Source organism: Scheffersomyces spartinae, assembly GCF_019049425.1.
Source record: "Scheffersomyces spartinae strain ARV_011 chromosome Unknown scaffold_4, whole genome shotgun sequence".
Lineage (NCBI taxonomy): Eukaryota > Fungi > Ascomycota > Pichiomycetes > Serinales > Debaryomycetaceae > Lizanozyma > Lizanozyma spartinae.
In genome coordinates this window covers 266,114-287,669 of record NW_025065051.1, presented here as the reverse complement: position 1 = coordinate 287,669, position 21,556 = coordinate 266,114, and the positions used below count along the sequence as shown (strand labels likewise).

Here is a 21,556-nt window from a genome sequence, read left to right as displayed (position 1 = left end):
CTTTACGAGACTTTTGCGAGGATAACCTCAACAGAAGATAAGGAGCCGTTGACCGTACGGATAAACAACCGATCCACTTACTACTTTTATCCTATGGCACTCATTTAGTAATAAACGAGAGCCTCTCCAGGACGAGGGGGTAAAGTAAACACGAGATACGTACGAAGAATTGTAGCCTCACAAATGATGTGTACTAACCAACAATGTATCCTGAAAATCTCCAAAAAAGCCTAAAATATCCAATTCAAAAAATTCCGGGTTAGCGAGCAGCTTGTTGACGCAAGACGCAAGAGAACTACAAAGATTGGAATTTTTTTTAATTTGTGCCATGCACGGAGCAAAGTATATTTAGTAGTAACACATCTGTACACTCCCTAATAAATCCAATATATTGACCCTTTGATGCTAAAACGATACCAAGTATCAAATGGGATTATATTTCTTTACGTTTAGTAATAAACATTGTCCAATCACAAAAGCCAGAAATGTAACTAGTTGTAATAATACGAGTGAAGTTGAACGCTATTGTATAGTTTTATTGTATGTATTACCATTGACATACATGGTCATTCATCCCTCCTTCAAAATTTGGCTACTGTCTTGTGTGCAAACCAAGAAAACAAGGTATGGGAAAAGCATCTATCGGCGCGAATTACCTATTCTAGCAGACGGGCGACCTACATAAACCTTGCCGTAACTATGAAGTTAGTGGAACTATAATCAGTATGCACAACAGACGGCTTTCTTGTTTGTGTTCCTTGTGTATTTCAAACTAGACGCCGTCGTATGAAAAGTGCGCCAAAACCATAATGGATCTCTCTGGTACCGCCGCTATCCTAGTTACACATCCTTAACCCGCAACCAGTATTTATACTCTGTGGGGTCCTGATGGAATTTTGAGGTACTAAAAGTTTACTAACTGTTTTGAGACTTGTCATAATTTTTTAATTATGCTTCATACTTCAAGAGGCTCATTTACAGATTCAAGAGCTCATATTCGTGTGAAGCGATGTATAAGTATCAATGATTTCTCCCACGAAAGATTACAAAAAAGCCATCCTTTAAATTACCTGTGTAACTCAGATATTACATTGGCAACCCCAACTCCATTCTGTCATCCTCTACTTCCTTCAACTTTTAATACTATGATTTGTGAAGACGATAACGATGCTGAAGATGAAGATGAAAGTGATAGCTTTTGCTCTTCAAGTACACTTCTTGATTCACCTTCACCATCATCTTCCTTGGTTGATGTGGATGACTATCTTATTAGCCCATATAGCCAAATAAACTACACTCACGATGAACCCTCAATACCGAATCCGTCTATTACGAAAGATGTCAGTACTCGTCTTTCAACTCCATTACCTCCTCACTCCTTGATGAGCAACATTGGTGCTGTTCCCTCATTACCTACTGTTTCCCTTATCTCCTCAAATGGAGGCCACCACATTCATAATTCTTTATCTAGAAAGAAATCTGAAGATTGCTTAAACAAAATGTTGAAGAAATCCAGGTTTCCTTCTAAGATTTCTACTTTATTTGGTACATTGAAGACTCAAGTAACTATATCTTTAAACAGTTATCTGAGTATGTTAAATCCTCGGTCTACTGACGACAAAAGTTTAATAATTTCACGAAATCAGCATGCTAGGTGCTTTAACCCTTCTGTCTCAGGGAATGCTAGACCTACAAACAAGTCGCATTCTTTTCAAGAAATGGCAACTTTTAACGTTCAAACACCCGAAGACCTGCTTTTGTCCTTTGAGGAAACCAAGGTCCAATTTAAGCAACGAGATCTGCGTATAAATTCTCAATTTCTCCGACTCTATGCTCATGATTACAATCTGAGGGTACTCGGATTAATGTACTTATCAGATTCCGATGAGGATGAATATTGTGATTATCTTGGGAATGAGTATGAAATTGATTACTTCAACGACTTATCCAATAAGTCTAGACAGAAGCTTTGGAAAAATGTGATTCTTCCTCCAAGAAAGGATAATCATCCTGCTTCAACTGTTGATGGTTCATGTTATGTGTTTGTAGGCTACAAGGAAAATTCCCATGGAGTTAAGAAATCTACATCTTCAAATAGTTTGATAAGGTTGAAACTGAATTATCTCCCTTGGGGTCAATCTCAACCAAGCTTAAAACCTGCTGGCGATTTAAGGTCAGGAAAGGTTTTATTAAATGGACAAAGTCCCAATTCTGGTGTTACTAGAGAACAGTTCACCATCAAAGGATGGTGTAACCCAAGGTGGCTCCCACAAGTACTTACTGAGGAGGATTAAGTTCCGGCCCTCAAGTGATTTTTTTGTTATGTACTAATATTTCTTTTTGGTTTTACATTGTTGTTATTACTGGTTTGGCTGTTTTATTTTATTTATTTATTTTATGGATGCCTTCTTGCATTCATTTGAATTTTGGGTTATATAGATTATTGGGTATTGTTATTATTATTATTATTTAATGTCAAATTATCTGGCTAATTCTCTCAATAATGTAGTCACACCAAGTAGTTACACCATACTATCTCAACCGTTTACCCGACATTGTTGTAAGCATTCCACAGGTACAATTTTGGGACGATGCCTGTTTGAGGTATTCATCACAATGGTTTACCTGGGTATCACTTTTGTGCCGTTGCCTTTCAAATTGTTTATAATAATAGAATCTTGCAAATGCCTATCCCATACAATAAACCGGTTGTGATGGCTTGGTTTAGTGCTCCGATGGTGCCGTGGTTAACTGCCGTCCATGTATTAATTTTCACAATCCTGATTAGACAAGTGTGACAAAAACCAAAAAGATGAAAACGAAACACTACTAGCTCATCATTCCACTAATAGCAGCACAAAATTGCCGTTATCAAGCCAACGTCAAGCCGAGATCTGGCATTTAATGCGCTTCCGATTTTTGAGCTATCATTTAAGATTTATGCTATAGAATGCAGGATACAAGCCACCTACTTTAATTGGAACACTACCGTTCTGTTCCTATGGAACGAATGACTGACTTTTCCATTTTTAAGTTTGTGATGATGAGTCTGGTCTTCACCGAAAATTGTGGGGAACTTCTCTTTGATCAAGTTGGTCGGGTAAGAGTAAGGCAAACTACCTAAGAACTGGCATGATGTATCCACAATTACGATACGCCCCACAGTGGGGCAAAACTTCGCTTGGCTGTTCAATCCCCCCTTATTTTTCACTTAATTAAACTTGTAGAGACATCAAAATCATCTTCTCCATACGGCCGCTTTGGTACCAGACTTCAAGGTCATGAAACCCTAAAAATGAATTATCCACGTGTTTATTATCACGTGAACCACGTTGAATTTTGTGCTGCGAAAATCTCAACTTCGAGCATCAATCTCATTCCTGTAAGCAGTAAAATTTTTCAGCTGGGACTGTACGATTGTAGGTGGCTCCTAAAGATATTGAAAAAAAAACCGTACTTTTGTTGTAAGTTTGTACTTGTTAGACTGTCACCCAACTACAAAAATGGCTCCAAAAGGTAAGAAGGTTGCTCCAGCTCCATTGGCTAACAAGACTGCTAAGTCTGCCGCTTCTAAGAACCCCTTGATTGAATCAACTCCAAAGAACTTTGGTATTGGTCAAGCTGTTCAACCAAAGAGAAACTTGAGCAGATTTGTCAAGTGGCCTGAATATGTTAGATTGCAAAGACAAAAGAAGATCTTGTCTTTGAGATTGAAGGTTCCTCCAACCATTGCTCAATTCCAAAACACTTTGGACAAGAACACTGCTGCTGAAACCATTAAGTTGTTCAACAAGTACAGACCAGAAACCTCTGCTGAAAAGAAGGAAAGATTGACCAAGGAAGCCGCTGCTATTGCTGAAGGTAAGTCCGCTAAGGATGTCTCTCCTAAGCCAGTTGTTGTTAAGTACGGTTTGAACCACGTTGTCTCTTTGATCGAAAACAAGAAGGCTAAGTTAGTTTTGATTGCCAACGACGTTGACCCTATTGAATTGGTTGTCTTCTTGCCAGCTTTATGTAAGAAGATGGGTGTTCCTTACGCCATTGTGAAGGGTAAGGCCAGATTAGGTACCTTGGTTCACCAAAAGACCGCTGCCGTCGCTGCTTTGACTGAAGTTAAGGCTGAAGATGAAGCTGCTTTGGCTAAGTTGGTCTCTACCATCAACGCTAACTTTGTTGAAAAGTACGAAGACAGTAAGAAGCACTGGGGTGGTGGTATCATGGGTGCTAAGGCTCAAGCTAAGGCTTTGAAGAGAGCTAAGAGATCCGACGTCCCAATCGTTAAGAAGGATTAGATTTCTTAACTTGTCTGCATTGTACATTTACTCCCTTATAATAATATCAATATAATATTCGTATTGTAATATATTTAATGTATCTGTAACCTTATAGTATCAGCCAACCTGCTTAATCCAATTAATCGTTATATCTATTCATTTTGTATTAGACGTTACTGCAATCACAATATAGTGCATTCAAATTCCATACTTTTCGTGTCCTATCCGCTATGTATTTGTGACATTTAATAAAGGTATGATTTTTGCAGCAATTTTGTATTAAATGTAGAAAATAAAAGACAATTACATATGATAAGAACTATCTACCAAAAATACTTTAACAAAAGCTTTCCTACTCAGAACAAACAATAGAAGATTAGTTAAACTCGTATGAAACCTCGAATCACAACCTCTCAAATCTCTATACTTAACCTTTCGAGTTTGTCTAGAAAGAAACAATAATAACCTAAACATTCATAATGTGCGGTGCAAAGGAATTATGAATGAATAACAATATTTACAAGAGAAGGGATTCCATTGGAACTCTAATCAAATCCCACTCTTAAATGCTAGTGATAATGTGGATATTTTAAGATTTCCTTTGATTAAACAATTAACTCTGGATTGCTAATTCCTCATTATAATGATTACCCAAATGTATCACGTGACTTAATTGCCTAACTCAACAGCCAATAACAACGAGGCAATAATGCTTTATGTGCGATCCGCACCAATATCTTCAGTACAACTAAATAAAAACCTTCCTTTGTGTAACTTGGAGTGAGCCAACCACCTTATATCCAATTGAGCACTGCGAAAAAAAACTTCAAAACGTAAAAGGGTCGACAGTTAGTTAGACATAATAGAAGCTGTTATTACTACTCTTACAGTGCTGAACCCATTGGCAACATAGTTTAATATCACCATGTCGTTTTTCAGAGATTTGATAGAATCAGTTATGCCAACTGCATACGCTGAAGAAGAACAACAAGAGGTATGTGCACATTTAGCTATTCTGAGTTGAGCAAGTTGGTTTGGTTATCGCATTAAAGAATAATGGTCAGTGAAGTAAAAAGGAGATAATCAAGTGGTCACTGTAACCATTTTATCCAGTGGAACGAGCATTATGTTGGGCCATCCGAATCAATAAAACTGCTCTAATTTATATGACTTTGAAGATACTAACCATAGATAATTGTAGCCTGAATTGATAGTGGAAGAAACTCCTGTTGAAGAAGATAAGGAAGAAGAGTTAGAAGAAGACGAAGAAATAGAAGAAGATGAAGATGAAGATGAATTAGTTGACCCCATGGACACTTTGAAGGAAGAATGTGAAAAGTCCACTGCTTGTCACGAATACGCTCACCACTTCCAAGAATGTGTTGACAGAGTTACCAAAGCTCAAGAAGATCCTGATTACGAACACTTGGAGTACAAGGAAGACTGTGTTGAAGAATTCTTCCACTTACAGCACTGTATCAACGACTGTGTTGCCCCCAAGTTGTTTTTCAAGTTGAAGTAAGCTTCTTTGTTCCTTACTTCAATTTAGAAGCAGGCTCAGCAAACAATATACATTATACTTCTTCCCAATATTGAATTGCACAATTATCCTCTTCTGTTACATAAAAATTCAGTATTTTTACTTATTCATCCCCATCCATACACCACCCAACCAACATATTTAAAAAAAGATCAAAACGGACACAACTCAATGAATTATTCCAAAACTGCCAAGGAGGAAGAGATAAAAACATATACTTATTCTGTGAATGAATGAAGGGAAATTAATTTGTCATAATGAATAGTATTCTTTTATCCTTCTTCCAGCGTGATTACGGGTTTAAATTCAGTTATCAAAGTTCCTTTTCTCACTTATTCAGTATCGTTCATTCTGGTTTTATTCATATTCCTCCTAAGTTCATTCTATATATCGTTACGTTTGTTGGTTTGAGTAGTCATTGGGCATTCGCCGCTTTTAGACCACCACCTACACACTGCATAATAACATTTAAAAAAGTTTCCATTCTATTATTCGTAAAGTTCATACTTGTAAAATGTTAGTTATAGTTCTTCTGAGTAATGTTTGATTCATATGAATCTCTTGTGTTATTGATAAAAGTAACTTTGAAGCCCAAAGTCCATAATCTATTAGTGACCCCTGTCTATGACCCCAGCACAAAAGTTACCCTTTAATCATATTTTATTCATAACCAGGTTTCTATCACTACACGGAGCCCGATTGAATGAGCCAGACAACTTATATCTCTAAAGGAATCAACGGCCCAAGTTGAGACGAGAAAATAGACTATGTGAATACCACCTGTCTATGAAAGACCTTTTACACTGGTTCTTGGTTTGAAATCATACGTTCTCTTTGATACATAGTATTCTCGTCAATAAGAATTGATAATTGAATACGTTTACAAAATTCTGGAAGTACAAATGTTTCGAGCAACGCAAATAATGTTGATCAAACCATTGCCACCACGTTACACCCATGGTTTGGATCATATTGAAATGTCACTCAATATTCGCTATACACTTTTATTTCTATTCTTGTTTCATTCAGTGATATTCATTACCTGTCCATGAAAGGGTATACAAAACGTGTTGTTCAAATTCGTTAAATAAGATCATTAATCTTGGTTGTCACTATTTTGAGCGTTCCCCTTTGGGGCTTGTTTGTCCATATCTCAGCCAATTTTCTCCACAAATTTTGTAACTGGCTTTCAACGAAAAAAATGCTTGAGAGAATAAACTACTCGATTCCAACGCCACTAACACTGCAAACTCAATTATAACATACAAAAAGCATCATGACATCTCAAGAAAACAAGAGGGTTGTAATTCAAAACAGAATCTACATCGGCAATGTCAATTACAAAGTAACCGAAGATGAATTGAGAGATTTCTTTGAGGGGTACAAGGTTACAGAAGTTGACATTCCTTTTAAAGAAATTACTCGTGGCGCTGATAAGATACCATATAAGAAACGGTTAGGATTTGCGTTTGTTCAATTCGAAGATGATGCTGAGGCTGATAGAGCCATTGCAGAATATAGCGGGAAGCTGTTTAAACATCGAGTACTTTACATGAAGAAGGCAGTTCCACCTCCTACCGAAGAAGAGAAACAAAAGAAAAATGAGGCTTATTGGGCCAAACAAGCAAAACAAAAAGAAGCCAACAAGGCAGCCAAAGAAGCTAGTGCAGAAGCAAAAACACAACTGAAAACTGAAGATGATGGAACTTCCAAGAAGACCATTACTAAGAAAACCCCTACTCCAAAGAAGAAGCAAGGTGAGAAACCTTCCAAATCAAATGCTACTGATAATGGGGAAAGAGAAAAGAATACTCCCCCAGAAGGAACCCCTTCGAAAGATACAGTCTTCATCACTAATTTGAACTATAGAGTTACCACCAAGGACTTGACTCATTTATTCAAAGAATTGGACTTTGTATGGATACATATACCCAAACAAAGAGTACCACACTCATCGCTAAATAAGAGGAGATTCAGAGCTCCATGGAATAAGGGTATTGCCTTTGTGAAGTTGGCAGATGAGGAATCTCAAAAGAAGGCAATTGCGGAATTGAATGGCCATATATTGAATGGCCGGCCAATTGTAGTTGATATTGCTGTGGATACAAGAGCATCAGAAGATAGAAACACACCCAATCCTGACTCAACGCTGGAGATGAAGGAATCTCCTGCTGAGGCTTCCGTTGAAGCATAATCGCCCACTATCGCACACCCCTTCTAATACAGATCTACTTAACTACTTTTCTCACTCTAAAACGTGGAAACATATATATACAGAAATATATTGATGCTACCGAGCATGTTAAATTCATTGGTAATCCACTGAATTCTGGTCTTGATACTGGCTCTATTTTTAGGTTATCTAAACCTGAAGATCATGTTTTAAGTTATAATTTTATTCTTATCTTTTATTGTAACTGATAAACCATGTACACCGCAAGTGACATGAATGGTCAGCCCTTAAATAAAAACCATTTCTACCCCCCTAAGATAGCCATAAAATATTCTTCAAAGGGCTAAATTGAAATAGCCCTAATATCACGTGAGTATTTAATTTATTGCACAAACATGTGACCGTACTAGATTTATGTTAGTCTCGTACCTAAATAGTTGAAAATGTCGTCATACCAAGCATCGCGACATTCTTGGATTGGTACATTATGGTTGCAAAAGCGACATCTATGATTGCTTAGGTTCACCATTACACCCCTACGATATTGTATACGTATAGAGTTATAGATAAAAAACATTCAAGATATATAGCATTTGCGCAATGATTGATTTGATTTTGCTTTACAAATTGCCTTTGAATAGCTACTATTACTTGATATCATTTGGTAACGTTTGGTGATCTATAGTATTTTTTCTCTCTCATACCAAAAGGTCACATGACCAAACATAGTGTACAGGTCTGAAAATTTGGTAGCTTAGTCTTCGCCATGGGGTTTGGTTTGCGACCTTGGTTGGTAAAAAAAATTTTTCAGAAACATTATTAAAGAGTGTCTCTTTTAGTTCTCTCTTTCAGAAGTAACCAAACTTATCTTCATAGCAAAATGGGTATGTAGTGGGTACTACAAACAATCAATATGTATTATTAATATGTTAGTGGAACCAAATAGGATACCAGTGGATATGGGAACGTTAAGTAAAGTCACATATTGAAAACATTGAGTGGAGTGAAAATTTTTAGAAGATGATCAAACCAAGTCCTAGAGAATAGGATGAAAGCTATCTACTAAACAGTTTGACTGCACCATAACAATTTAATTCTCTCCTGATGTGATTATGTTCTCATTAGTTGTTTTGATGACTTGAATCCAAATCCATGTGTCAAGATATATGATAGAAATTGATATCATTATTTAGCAATCCTGAAACAAACCGTGTGATACATTATTGAATAAATTTGTCATCAAAACATTATACTAACAGTTTTCTTACAGGTAGAGTCATTCGTAACCAAAGAAAGGGTGCTGGTTCCATCTTCACTTCTCACACCAGATTGAGAAAGGGTGCTGCCAAGTTGAGAACCTTGGATTATGCTGAAAGACACGGCTACATCAGAGGTGTCGTCAAGCAAATCTTGCACGACCCAGGTAGAGGTGCTCCTTTGGCCAAGGTTGTCTTCAGAGACCCATACAAGTACAAGTTGAGAGAAGAAACCTTTATTGCCAACGAAGGTGTCTACACTGGTCAATTCGTCTATGCCGGTAAGAAGGCTTCTTTGAACGTCGGTAACATCTTGCCATTGGGTGAATGTCCAGAAGGTACTATTGTTTCCAACGTCGAAGAAAAGCCAGGTGACAGAGGTGCTTTAGGTAGAACCTCTGGTAACTACGTTATCATCATTGGACACAACCCTGATGAAGGTAAGACCAGAGTCAAGTTGCCATCTGGTGCCAAGAAGATTTTGTCTTCTGATGCCAGAGGTGTTATCGGTGTCGTTGCCGGTGGTGGTAGAATCGATAAGCCTTTGTTGAAGGCTGGTAGAGCTTTCCACAAGTACAGAGTTAAGAGAAACTCTTGGCCAAAGACTAGAGGTGTTGCCATGAACCCAGTTGATCACCCTCATGGTGGTGGTAACCATCAACATATTGGTAAGGCTTCTACTATCTCCAGAGGTGCTGTTCCAGGTCAAAAGGCTGGTTTGATCGCCGCCAGAAGAACTGGTTTGTTGAGAGGTTCTCAAAAGACTCAAGATTAAATGTATTAAATGTTATGTTTATATATTTGTGCATTAATAGTTTTCTAATATAAAACCCGGAAAGATCTAAATTTTTAGCGTATATTCTAAAAGTTTCAGTAAGAAGCTCTTGACAAATTATTCTATTGTATTGTTACCATAGAAGGAAAAGAGTTGATAGAGTTGGAGAGATAATGATGAGGCTGCAAGACCAAATGGGTTGCGGGAATGACAAGATGCCACCAGACATCATTATTTAGTGCCGCACGTACCATTATTCCTATCTGATGTCATCTAACGGTATACACTGAAACGTTTTATGATGGAGTCATAACTCAAATAACCCCACCTAGTAGCAACGGATAAACTCCGTAATCTTTATCAAGCGTTTGCCACCGTAATAGGATTTACAAGGAGTAAGTATTGCTATCCTTGTAGCAAACCTAATTATAGCTAATTCGCCTTCATATTGTAAGTATCTTCCCCTGTTGTTATAAGTATTTGATTAACTTCAAGGCAATGAAAGCAATGAATGAAAGCAATGAATGAAAGCAATGAAGTCAATCAAATACGGATAAAATCTAGCCACTGTAAACCTACAAGTCTCTACAGTGTTATTATTCAATGCATAACTATGCTCATTAATTATCTACACTGTATGGCATTCTTCATACTAGGTATAATTTTAGTTTCAGGTATAGCCCATTGCACTTCCAAATATGGAACATCCTAATATCACTACATTACCTCCCTATTGTTGAATATCTAAGCATTTTATTTTTTTGCATTTGAACCTGCCAAAGATGCCATCAGTTGTACCAAGCTATCACCTAAAACAGTTCAAGTGGGTGTATAATCTCAAAAGTAAAGACATCGTACAAGAACAACAATAACCTCCAAGTATATATTACCTGGTTTAGCTTCTATCTGTATAAACCTTTACTCTGTAATGCAATACAATTGTAGCCAATCTCATCCCATTATGATAAGAATATATTTTGTCCTACATTAGTTTGACATCCAACTGTCTGTACGGCAGCCATCGCCTCTGCCCCCAAATTTTGCCACTCCATATAAGCTGGTATGGCTCCGTATCCCCATAACGGAGTGAGTCATATCGAAGGAGGCTAATCGTAGACTACTCATCGCTGTATGTAATACCACTACTACTATATATATGTATATAATCCATCCAAGCAACTCTGTTTGTATGTGTTCTAGAACCAATACTTATTGTCTTTAAGATCTATACGCCCAGTTGTCGTGCACAATATAGTTTACGATCATCTACTGCGGAATCGTTTTATTGATAGCGCGACACAAGTGAAAATTCATATATACAGGCAAGCGAGAGGTCTGCCATTCCATTCCATATCTAACTTTATTTATTGGCCTACTTTAAATAAGAAATTAAACCCGGGCTTTCTTTTCTTTTCTTTCTTTCGGTCACCGTTATCACCATGCTGTCGACCAACTCCACCAATTGCTCGTTTTGGGACTACGATGATACTACGTCTTGTTGGCGTCATCAAACTGAATCTTTGGTGCCGATAGTCCTTGGGTCAGTATCCTTAACTATTCTTGCACTCAAAAGCGCTTCGTCCATTTACCGTCATAAATTAGCTCCTAATCGCATAAAATTACCAGAAAATGATGAAGAAGGTGGCGGTAATGAAAGCCGTCCACTTTTAGCTAATAGAGACGCTTATGGTGCTATAACTACTACAGATGAATCATCTCCCCAATCACCTCCTCTTGAAGTCTCAGTCAAAGATAGACATTTTAGTTTAAACAGAATCCCCGATACGAACGAGGATGGCTCGCTACATGGTGTGGTTCAATTTGTATACAAAAGTGGTGGTGAACGGTTCCGTGTCGCTCTAGAATTTTTGCTCGTGCTAATTCAATTTGCTTATACCTTATCATTGAACTTTGTGCCGTCTGTCCACAAGGAGTTTAAGCATTCTCATGCTCCTCTCATCAGGACCGTATTCTGGGTTTATATCTTGATGATAGTTTTCATCAGAGCTTTGAATATGAAACGTGTGGTTATAAGAATGCCAAGTTTATGGGTCCATTCTACTACCCTTTATTTTTTCAATTTTTTTTCAAGATTATTGCCCTTTAGATCAGCAATTCTTAACCATATAAAATCGTCATATGTGCGTCATTACTACTATGCTGATTTTTGGATCTCTTTTGCTTTACTTGTTTTAAACTTTACAGCCAAGAACGGAGATAAGCCTGCTACGCTTTATGTTACAACGGATGGAGTCAAACCTTCCCCAGAAAATGTAACAAGCTTATGGCTGTTTATCACATACTCATGGATTAATTCTATGGTATGGAGATCTTATAAACAAGAATTGAAAATGAATGATATATGGGGATTGAGACAAGATGATTATGCTAGAACAGTGTTAAATGGGTTTGAAGCTGCAAAATCGACGCTTAAATTTTCAGTTAGGTTATTTGTTCATTTCAAATGGTTGTTTGCTATTCAAGCATTTTGGGCAGTTCTCCAATCTTTTATTGTTTTCTTACCTTCAATCTTATTGAAGAGGATCTTAGAGTATGTTGAAGATCCTACAATTACTCCTAAATCTGTTGCTTGGTCATTAGTGTTTATGTTACCTGCAGTCAAGATTCTTGATGCCATTTCCAGTGGATGTTCATTGTATGTTGGTAGAAGAGTTTGCCTCAGAATGAAGGCTATTATTATTGGTGAAGTATATGCAAAGGCCCTCAGAAGAAAAATCACTGTTACCGAAGTTACTGATGATTCCTTGGATGATGCTGAAGAGCTGAATGATAAGAAGAAGAAGAAGAAAGATCAATCAAAGAGTAAGGGCGAAGAAGACCTTGAAGAAGAAGATGGTCCAAAATCCACAGCTGAACTCGGTGCAATTATTAACTTGATGGCAATTGATGCCTTTAAGGTTTCTGAAATTTGTGGTTATTTGCATTACTTTGTTGGCGCCTTCTTGATGATCATTATTTGTGTTTGTTTGTTGTATGGCTTGTTAGGTTGGTCTGCATTATTAGGTTCCTTGTCTATTATTGTTTTGTTGCCAGTCAATTATAAGATTGCCAGTTACTCTGGTGACTTACAAAAGGAAATGTTGGCTATTACCGATAAAAGAATCCAAAAGTTGAATGAAACTTTCCAAAGTATTAGAATCATCAAATTCTTTGCTTGGGAAGATAAATTTTCTGAAAATGTAATGAAAATTAGAGCCAATGAATTGAAGTATTTAACTTACAGAACTTTTGTTTGGGCAGGTGGTTCATTTATTTGGTTTATCACTCCTACTTTGGTTACAATGATTTCTTTCTATTGTTACACTATTGTTGAAGGTAACACTTTAACTGCACCAATTGCCTTTACTGCATTATCCTTATTTACATTATTGAGATCTCCTTTGGATCAATTATCTGATATGACATCTTTTGTTATGCAATCAAAGGTATCTTTGGATAGAATTGATGAATTTTTGGATGAAGAGGAAACCACCAAGTATGATATATTGAATCAACAACCTGGTCCAAATTCACCTTATATTGGGTTTGAAGATGCTAGCTTCTCCTGGAACTCTAAGTCTGAAACGGATTTCAAGTTAAGAGATTTGAACGTTTCCTTCTTGCCTGGTAAATTAAATGTTGTCATTGGTGCTACTGGTTCAGGTAAAACTTCATTGTTGTTGGCACTCTTGGGTGAAATGAATATCACCAAGGGTAAGGTTTTCCTTCCTGGTACTATTCCTAAAGATGAATTGACTCCAGATTCTATTAGCGGCTTAACAGACTCAGTTGCCTATTGCTCCCAATCACCATGGTTATTAAATGATACCATTAAGAACAATATCATTTTTGGATCAGATCTTAATGAGGATCGCTATAAAAAAGTTATTGAAGCTTGTGGATTGGCTCGTGATTTGGAGATTTTAAGTGCAGGTGATGCTACTGAAATTGGTGAAAAGGGTATTACTTTGTCTGGAGGTCAGAAACAAAGAGTTTCATTGGCAAGAGCATTATACTCCAATTCTAAGCATGTATTATTGGATGACTGCTTGTCGGCAGTTGATTCCCATACTGCTTTGTGGATTTATGAAAATTGTATTTCTGGTCCTTTAATGATTGGGAGAACTTGTATCTTGGTATCTCATAATGTTGCCTTAACTATTCAAAATGCTGAATGGATTGTGGTTATGGAAAATGGTCGAGTGAAAAACCAAGGACACCCTGAAGATCTTTTGAAGACGGGTGATTTGGGAGATGATGATTTAATCAAATCTTCTGTTATTAACTCAAGAAACCAATCCTCCACTAATTTACCTGATTTGGCTGATAAGAATGCTGATTTGAAGTCCAAAGCAGCTGCCATTGAAGACAAATTAAAGAAATTCTGCGCTGACGAAGACGCTGCTGCTGAAGACCTTAAGAAATCTGATGGTAAGTTGACTGAAGAAGAAACCAAAGCCGATGGTGCTGTTGGATTTGATGTCTATGCTTTTTATGCCAAGTTCTTGGGTGGACTCCCTACAATTATGGCTGTGGCTGTGATTTTTTTTGCTGCAAATGGTATCTATATTCTTCAATCATGGTGGTTAAGAAACTGGGCCAATCAAAGTGAATTGGAAAACCAATTCCAAATAAATGCCATGGCCAGAACTTCTAATGTGTTTGATGTTACTCAGTTCAAGGGTATGCCATTTATTAAATCATTTGATGGTGGTTTCAATTTTTTGGCTACTGGTTCAAGTAATATTTTAACGAAGGAAAATACAACTATGTATTATATCATCATTTATGCATTGATTGGTGTTCTTTATTCTATTATGGCTGTTGGTAGAGTGTTTTCTACCTTTTACATTGGTCTTGTTGCTGCCAATAAGATTTTCAAGGAGTTATTGGACACCATTTTAAGGGCCAAATTAAGATTCTTTGATAAGACACCCATTGGCCGTATTATGAATAGATTTCTGAAGGATGTGGAATCTGTTGATCAAGAATTGACACCTTTTGGTGAAGCCATTTTTGCATGTCTTGTTCAATGTGTTTCCACGTTAATTTTAATCACTTATATCACTCCGGGCTTTTTGGTTTTTGCTATTATCATTTCCTTTTTGTATTACTTGGTTGGTTTCTTCTACTTGACGCTTTCTCGTGAGTTGAAGAGATACGAATCTGTTACCAAGTCCCCTATTCATCAACACTTTTCTGAATCCTTAACTGGGGTTGCCACGATTAGAGCTTATGGTGTTGAATCTAGATTTATGAAACAAAACTTGGAACACATTGACAACAATAACAGACCATTCTTTTACTTGTGGGTTGCTAATAGATGGTTGTCTTTGAGAGTTGATTTTGTTGGAGCCATGGTAATGATGTTTTCTGGTGTTTTCATTTTGCTTTCGTTAAACAGAATTGATGCTGGTTTAGCAGGTTTATCATTATCATATTCTATTGCATTTTCTGAAAGTGCTTTATGGATTGTTCGTTTCTATTCAAACTTTGAAATGAATATGAATTCAGTGGAACGTTTGAAGGAATATCTTCAAATAGAACAAGAACCCCCCTATGAGATCCCAGAAACTCAACCAGAAGATTCATGGCCCCAAAAGGGTGAGATTATTGTTGAAGATGTTTCCTTGAGATATGCCCCAGATTTACCTAGAGTCATCAAGGATGTTTCCTTTAAAGTTGAACCATGTCATAAAGTAGGCATTGTTGGTCGTACCGGTGCCGGTAAATCTACAATTATCACTGCCTTTTTCCGGTTTTTAGATCCTGAATCTGGTTCTATCAAGATTGATAACATTGACATTACATCTATTGGGTTAAAGAATTTGAGAAGAGCTATAACCATTATTCCTCAAGATCCTACTTTATTCAGTGGTACTATTAGAACCAACTTGGATCCATTTGTTGAGTATAGTGATGAAGCTATTTATGCAGCTTTAAGAAGAGTTAACTTGATTAGTGCCGATGATGAAGTTGGAATTGTATCTCAATCCAATTCTTCTCAAGCCAGTCAAGAGAACCAAAATAAGTTTTTAAATCTTTACAATCCCATCACTGAAGGAGGTGGTAACTTGTCCCAGGGTGAGAGACAATTGGTTTGTTTGGCCAGATCATTATTGAAGAATCCCAAGGTGATGTTATTGGATGAAGCCACTTCGTCTATTGACTATAAATCCGATGCCATAATCCAAAAGACCATTAGAGAAGAGTTCCATTCCCTGACGATCTTAACCATTGCTCATAGACTTCGGACAATTATCGATTACGATATGATTTTGGTTATGGATGCTGGTAGAGTTGTTGAATATGAGAACCCCTATGTTTTGATAAGCAACCGTGAATCACTATTCTACAGTATGTGTGAGAATTCCGGTGAGCTTGATACTTTGATCAAGCTTGCAAAGGAAGCTTATGTTGAAAAGAAAAACTCCAACAGAAATTAGTTACATTAAATATAAGATTATCAAATAACAAATCGTAGGTTCATATCTAAAGGATGTGAACAACTCATTTGAGGTTTCTGGGGATATCCCTTATTGAATAAGATGATTCTCATATTATTCAATAGTGATAAGTACAGTTGATTAGGATATTGGGACATCACCTCAATAAATGCCTTAGACATTGCTCCTCCTGCTACACCACCTAAACTTGAATCTGCAGACGTTTGACCATCTTTACAACCAGATATTGAGATCACATCTGCTGGTGAGAACTTTAAAGCTATTTGGTATTGTCTATTGGATCTCCCGTTACCAGACAAATGGTTAAAGGCGGAGTTAATGCCATTGGATCCTCCGTTGATATCGCCAAGTAGAAACAGCTTCCCTGCTTGTAATAAAGACGACCCGGAATCCTTTATTGGGTCTGGTTCTTTAACGATTCCCCTAGTGGAGTAAACAAAGGGTAAATCCAAGGCTGTACCACTGTGACATGAATCAAATAGTGCCGTTAATCTACATCCAGGAGGAAGTCGACGAACCATAATGTCGTGCATTATGTCATCTACAATCTCTCCTGTTATTTTGAAATCAACAGGCATAATTGTATCATCGTAACCTGAAGATTCCGTTCCATCCCAGTTACGAGTCTGACCTCCATGACCACTATAATGAAAGACTAATGAGTCATTGGGTCGCGCATCTTTGACTAGCCATTGCATGGCTCTAATGATGTTTTCCCGTGTAGGTATGCTGAGATAGTTTGGTTGATCATCAGTAAGCATAACTATATCGTCTGGAGAATAACCCCATTCTCGAGTCAAGAACGTGAACATAGTACGAGCATCATTGATGCAACCATTTAATTGGTATCTTGTACCGAAATAGTTGATTCCAATTAAAAGTGCCTTCTTCTGTCCTTGGCAATTGGAGTATCCGTATTGCATTCCTCCATAGTTCTGTAGCCCCGGTGGAGGACCTTGAGTCCCATTGAAGCCGTAGGGTGGTGGGACAGGAGGGGGAGGACCCCCATATCCACTACCCCAACCGTTGTTATTACCATACATTAAGTTCAGGTTAAGATTATAATAAAAAAAAGGACATAGACATTACTTCAGATCATTTTACGAGGCGAAGCCATATGAATATATCTTGGGTACATGAATAGTGTACTGATGATGCCCTTGATAGCAGAATATACAGACGGAAATTGCCCGGAAATGTCCCGGCCACCACCTCGTCTATTACCCCAAAGGGTATCTCTCCGAGGGCAATGCTTAATAGTGGTACTTGGTATATGCTGCCTGGAGTGTAAAGGCAGTAGTATCATGTGATATTGTTTATGCATATATATACTTATAGCCTCTATAATTTACTACTTCATTCTGGATCTGATGACATATTAGTATTACCAATGTCTTAGTTATGTGGCTTTGTTCAGGTGTTCCAGGGGTGACGGCACGTGATCTTATCAAACCACAGAAACAATAATAGGAATGGTCTCAATACCCACACACCTTATAAGTTTTTAAGGAGATTCATATATAAATTAAGGTTATGCCTCAGGAAATACAAAATTCACGAAAAGATAGCCATAACCAGAAGAATAGTTTGTTTTCTTTAAGCGAAGATACCACCATAGATCGGTTACTTGAAAGTGATACACTACCAGAAGCAACAACATCATCATATTCAGATAACATACAAATGGGACAAATACCGTATGCCATATCTTTACATAGCGCAACATCTGGACTGGATACATCTGATAATGAGCGGCTTATGGGGGATGAAGAATTAAACAAGTCTCAGCATTATCTTTTGGATCTTGAAGATATGCCACAAGGACGACATTTGGGAGTGTTTTCCACCATCGTGTTATTTATTTCTAGAATGTTAGGTTCAGGGATATTTGCATTGGCTCCAGGTATTTATAGAGATTGTGGGAATTCTGTGTTTTGGTTCTTGGCCAGTTGGCTGATAGCAGGCATCATGTCATTCTGTGGGATGTATGTTTATCTTGAATTAGGGAGTATAATTCCTCGATCTGGAGGGAATAAAGTATTCCTTGAATATATTTATAAATCACCTAAATTATTAGCCACAGTTTCATTTCTGGTGTTTAGTGTGATCTTTGGATTCTCCATATCAAATGTGCTTATATTTGGTGAATATTTCTTGCACTCTATTGGATTGAGTACACCAACTGATACTCAAATAAAGGTTTGTGGATTAATCTTTTTATACATTGTCGCCGCATTCCATGGAGTTAGCATTCATCTGGGAGTCAAAGTTCAAAACTTTTTAGGGGCTTTGAAAGTTGGAATGTTGGTGTTTTTCATTTTGGCTGGGTCTTACTCAATTCTTCAACCTGATAAACAAGAACTACATTGGAGAGTTAACCCCATAGGAGGACCTATGAGTGTTACTTCATTCACTAGTGCTACTATTAGAGCCACTTATGCCTTTTCAGGTTGGAACACAGTTCACAACGTGACCAATGAAATTAAAAACCCTAATAGAACATTTAAAATAGCTGGTCCAACTTCTTTAATACTTACAACTGTAAGTTATGTTTTGATCAATTTGGCATATTTATTATCGATCCCAGAGAAGGAATTTTTGGAATCAGGGACTTTGGTGGGCGCAAGATATTTCCAAACCTTATTTGGTGAAGGGTGGGGTCAAAAGATTCTTGTATTTAGTGTTGCTTTAAGTACTGGAGGAAACATTTTTGTTGTGTTGTACACTTTAGCTCGTACTATTCAAGAAGTCTTTAGAGATGGCTATTTACCCTTTGGATCCATAATGGGTAGTAATAAACCGTTTGGGGCCCCCTTACCAGCAATCGTTTTAAGTTGTACTTTCAGTACAATTGTTATGATATTGTTTGCTGGAGGTAACTTTTATGAATATATCATTGCCTTGGAAAGTTACCCTCAACAAATATTCACCTTCTTGGTTGCATTGGGTGTTTTCATCCTCAGAAAACGGGATCCTCAATTCAGAGCTCCTATCAGATCAACAATGATTGGGACAGGCTTGTTTATGTTGATTTGTGTCTACTTGTCAGTATCACCATTGTTTGGTAATTCCAATCCTCCAGGTACAGAATCTTGGATAAGTTATCCAATTTTATCACTTTCTATTTTGGGATGGTGTACATTTTATTGGTTTAGTATGTTTGTAATTGGACCCAAATTGGGCAATTACAAGTTGGAGAAGAAGAAGGTTACATTAGAAGACGGCATGGTGATACAGAAATGGGAAAAGGTATCTTTATAACAGAAGAGTACATAATAATATATATTTGCATTATAACCGTATATTTTCTTTTTCTTTTTTTTGATTTAAGTTTACGACATTGCGACATTTCTCTCAACAAATGTCTCCTCTCAATTGACTATTAAGCTGCCCTTCACGCTAACTACGTGAATTATAGATCAGCATTGATATCAAGATGCTACCCTTGGAATATCTTATAAGACTAGATAACGAGTTCACTCTGTTCTTAAGACAACACTCGTTCACAGCCAACCTTATCAGCACCACAGTATCTGAGATCATCACCAAATTCCTATTCATATGTTTGGTGGGACTTATACTGTATGAGACCGTTTATTGGCTAGGGATCAAAATAGGAATATGGGAGTATCATGCCAGCGACATATTTAAGGAGATTCCAGTACATTGTGCTCATGTATATTGTCGAGTTAACGTGATACGTTCTAAAGATTTGACTAAATTGAACGAGTATTATCAATTAAAGCATTCCAGTAATGCATTTACAACTTGGACAAGAGAAACAAAATTACTGCTGGAGATATTTGTACTTCCAAAGTTTGTCAAGTATCATTTTGAGTTTAGTCCTCAAGATTTCGAAATGAATAAAGAACCTGAGTGGGGGTCCACTGTTTCTCATTTAAGACAGAAAATCATCACCTTGTTTAATGATCTGGATGTCTACAAGCAATTGCGTCAACAGCAGCCGCAAAAATTGACATCTGAAGCTGTTCTCGTCTATGATCCAAAGTACCTTGAAGTTAAGAGCGATTCAGATGACGAATATTTGAGTAAGGTTGGCATTGAAACCGGTAGTGTCATTGATACAGTTATTCAAATATGAAAAGATGAGAGACTAAAGAACATCAAGAAGCAGTTCTCTTTTGTCTTTAACATTCATTCCAATTAACTTTTGTTCGGTTAAGATCCAAAGTTTGAGTACTGTTTCCAACTTAGAGTCAAGGGGAATGTTGATATCTGGCCCCACACTCTTTTCTGTAGGGGCTAGCTTTTCTATCACAGAGCTTTTGGAAGTAGTCAATAGATCATCATACAATTCGTCATCATCATCAACATCATGGTCTTTATTAAACGAAACATCCACATTGATTTGTGGAAGTACTTCACCGTTCATCACTAAGTTGCTCGAAGGCTCAAAGTTCAATATCTCCTTGTTCACAAGACGATAGCATTGGTTTCGAAGTTGAAGATCAAATAAACTCTGCAACTCTTCAGGCAATTCTTGAGGCTTGTTAAAGTCCAAACAAAGTAAACTCATAGTTATCTCCAACTCTTTAAGTAATTTAAACGAACTAGCCACTTTGGATATCAAGTGCTCTCTTACAAACGTCAACACTCGACTCAAGAACTCCTTTTCTTCCTCCATGTCATTGAGATTACTCCTGAACTTGTGGTTCCGGATAAGCTCCGTTAGATTGAGTCGAAGTAGATAAAAATGAAGCAAATTATTCTGATCTAATATCGTGGGGAAATACTCATTGATCTTCTTGATGGCTTCTTCTATGTTCCCTTGCAAGATAAGACGTTTAATCTCCTTACGTTTTTGAATGGTGGTGAACCCTCGGGCTAGTGCACTGGGACTTAAGGTATCTGGTGATAAATTGGTACGTGTTTCTTTGGCAAAACTAAGCGCTGCTTCTTCATATCCTTCCTGAACAAAGTAATCGAGTATAAGTTGATCTATCGGCATAGTGTTCATTGTTTAGTATATTGTATGAATGTGTCAAGGGGCCCCCTTTGGAAAATCTGGGGAACATTTCTTTGAACACTATCACGTAAACACCCGAACACC

At 37.3% G+C, this 21,556-nt stretch overlaps 9 protein-coding genes across 9 annotated transcripts; 7 read left to right on the top strand and 2 right to left on the bottom strand.

The window, feature by feature from the left end:
- Window positions 1-950: 950 nt before the first annotated feature.
- On the top strand, window positions 951-2,294 carry KQ657_003746 (uncharacterized protein; the record flags this gene model as incomplete). Its single annotated transcript, XM_043194443.1, has 1 exon — window positions 951-2,294. One exon carries the CDS (start codon window positions 951-953, stop codon window positions 2,292-2,294), a length of 1,344 nt encoding a protein of 447 aa, XP_043050767.1.
- Window positions 2,295-3,043: 749 nt separating this feature from the next.
- On the top strand, window positions 3,044-4,292 carry RPL8B (60S ribosomal protein eL8; the record flags this gene model as incomplete). The annotated part of the gene is made up of 2 exons (XM_043194442.1): window positions 3,044-3,047; window positions 3,484-4,292. 2 exons carry the CDS (start codon window positions 3,044-3,046, stop codon window positions 4,290-4,292), a joined length of 813 nt encoding a protein of 270 aa, XP_043050766.1.
- Window positions 4,293-5,199: 907 nt separating this feature from the next.
- QCR6 (ubiquinol--cytochrome-c reductase subunit 6) lies at window positions 5,200-5,796 on the top strand (the record flags this gene model as incomplete). Its single annotated transcript, XM_043194441.1, has 2 exons — window positions 5,200-5,268; window positions 5,476-5,796. The coding sequence occupies 2 exons, from the start codon at window positions 5,200-5,202 to the stop codon at window positions 5,794-5,796; spliced, it is 390 nt and encodes a 129-aa protein (XP_043050765.1).
- Window positions 5,797-7,090: 1,294 nt separating this feature from the next.
- On the top strand, window positions 7,091-8,008 carry KQ657_003743 (RNA-binding protein; the record flags this gene model as incomplete). Its single annotated transcript, XM_043194440.1, has 1 exon — window positions 7,091-8,008. One exon carries the CDS (start codon window positions 7,091-7,093, stop codon window positions 8,006-8,008), a length of 918 nt encoding a protein of 305 aa, XP_043050764.1.
- Window positions 8,009-8,867: 859 nt separating this feature from the next.
- On the top strand, window positions 8,868-10,018 carry RPL2 (60S ribosomal protein uL2; the record flags this gene model as incomplete). The annotated part of the gene is made up of 2 exons (XM_043194439.1): window positions 8,868-8,871; window positions 9,258-10,018. The coding sequence occupies 2 exons, from the start codon at window positions 8,868-8,870 to the stop codon at window positions 10,016-10,018; spliced, it is 765 nt and encodes a 254-aa protein (XP_043050763.1).
- Window positions 10,019-11,457: 1,439 nt separating this feature from the next.
- Window positions 11,458-16,464, top strand: KQ657_003741 (uncharacterized protein; the record flags this gene model as incomplete). The annotated part of the gene is made up of 1 exon (XM_043194438.1): window positions 11,458-16,464. The coding sequence occupies one exon, from the start codon at window positions 11,458-11,460 to the stop codon at window positions 16,462-16,464; it is 5,007 nt and encodes a 1,668-aa protein (XP_043050762.1).
- Window positions 16,465-16,484: 20 nt separating this feature from the next.
- On the bottom strand, window positions 16,485-17,571 carry MCA1 (Ca(2+)-dependent cysteine protease; the record flags this gene model as incomplete). Its single annotated transcript, XM_043194437.1, has 2 exons — window positions 16,485-17,499; window positions 17,564-17,571. The coding sequence occupies 2 exons, from the start codon at window positions 17,569-17,571 to the stop codon at window positions 16,485-16,487; spliced, it is 1,023 nt and encodes a 340-aa protein (XP_043050761.1).
- A 783-nt stretch (window positions 17,572-18,354) lies between these two features.
- On the top strand, window positions 18,355-20,587 carry KQ657_003739 (uncharacterized protein; the record flags this gene model as incomplete). Its single annotated transcript, XM_043194436.1, has 2 exons — window positions 18,355-19,734; window positions 19,904-20,587. 2 exons carry the CDS (start codon window positions 18,355-18,357, stop codon window positions 20,585-20,587), a joined length of 2,064 nt encoding a protein of 687 aa, XP_043050760.1.
- A 12-nt stretch (window positions 20,588-20,599) lies between these two features.
- KQ657_003738 (glucose-induced degradation complex subunit) lies at window positions 20,600-21,463 on the bottom strand (the record flags this gene model as incomplete). Its single annotated transcript, XM_043194435.1, has 1 exon — window positions 20,600-21,463. One exon carries the CDS (start codon window positions 21,461-21,463, stop codon window positions 20,600-20,602), a length of 864 nt encoding a protein of 287 aa, XP_043050759.1.
- Window positions 21,464-21,556: the final 93 nt, after the last annotated feature.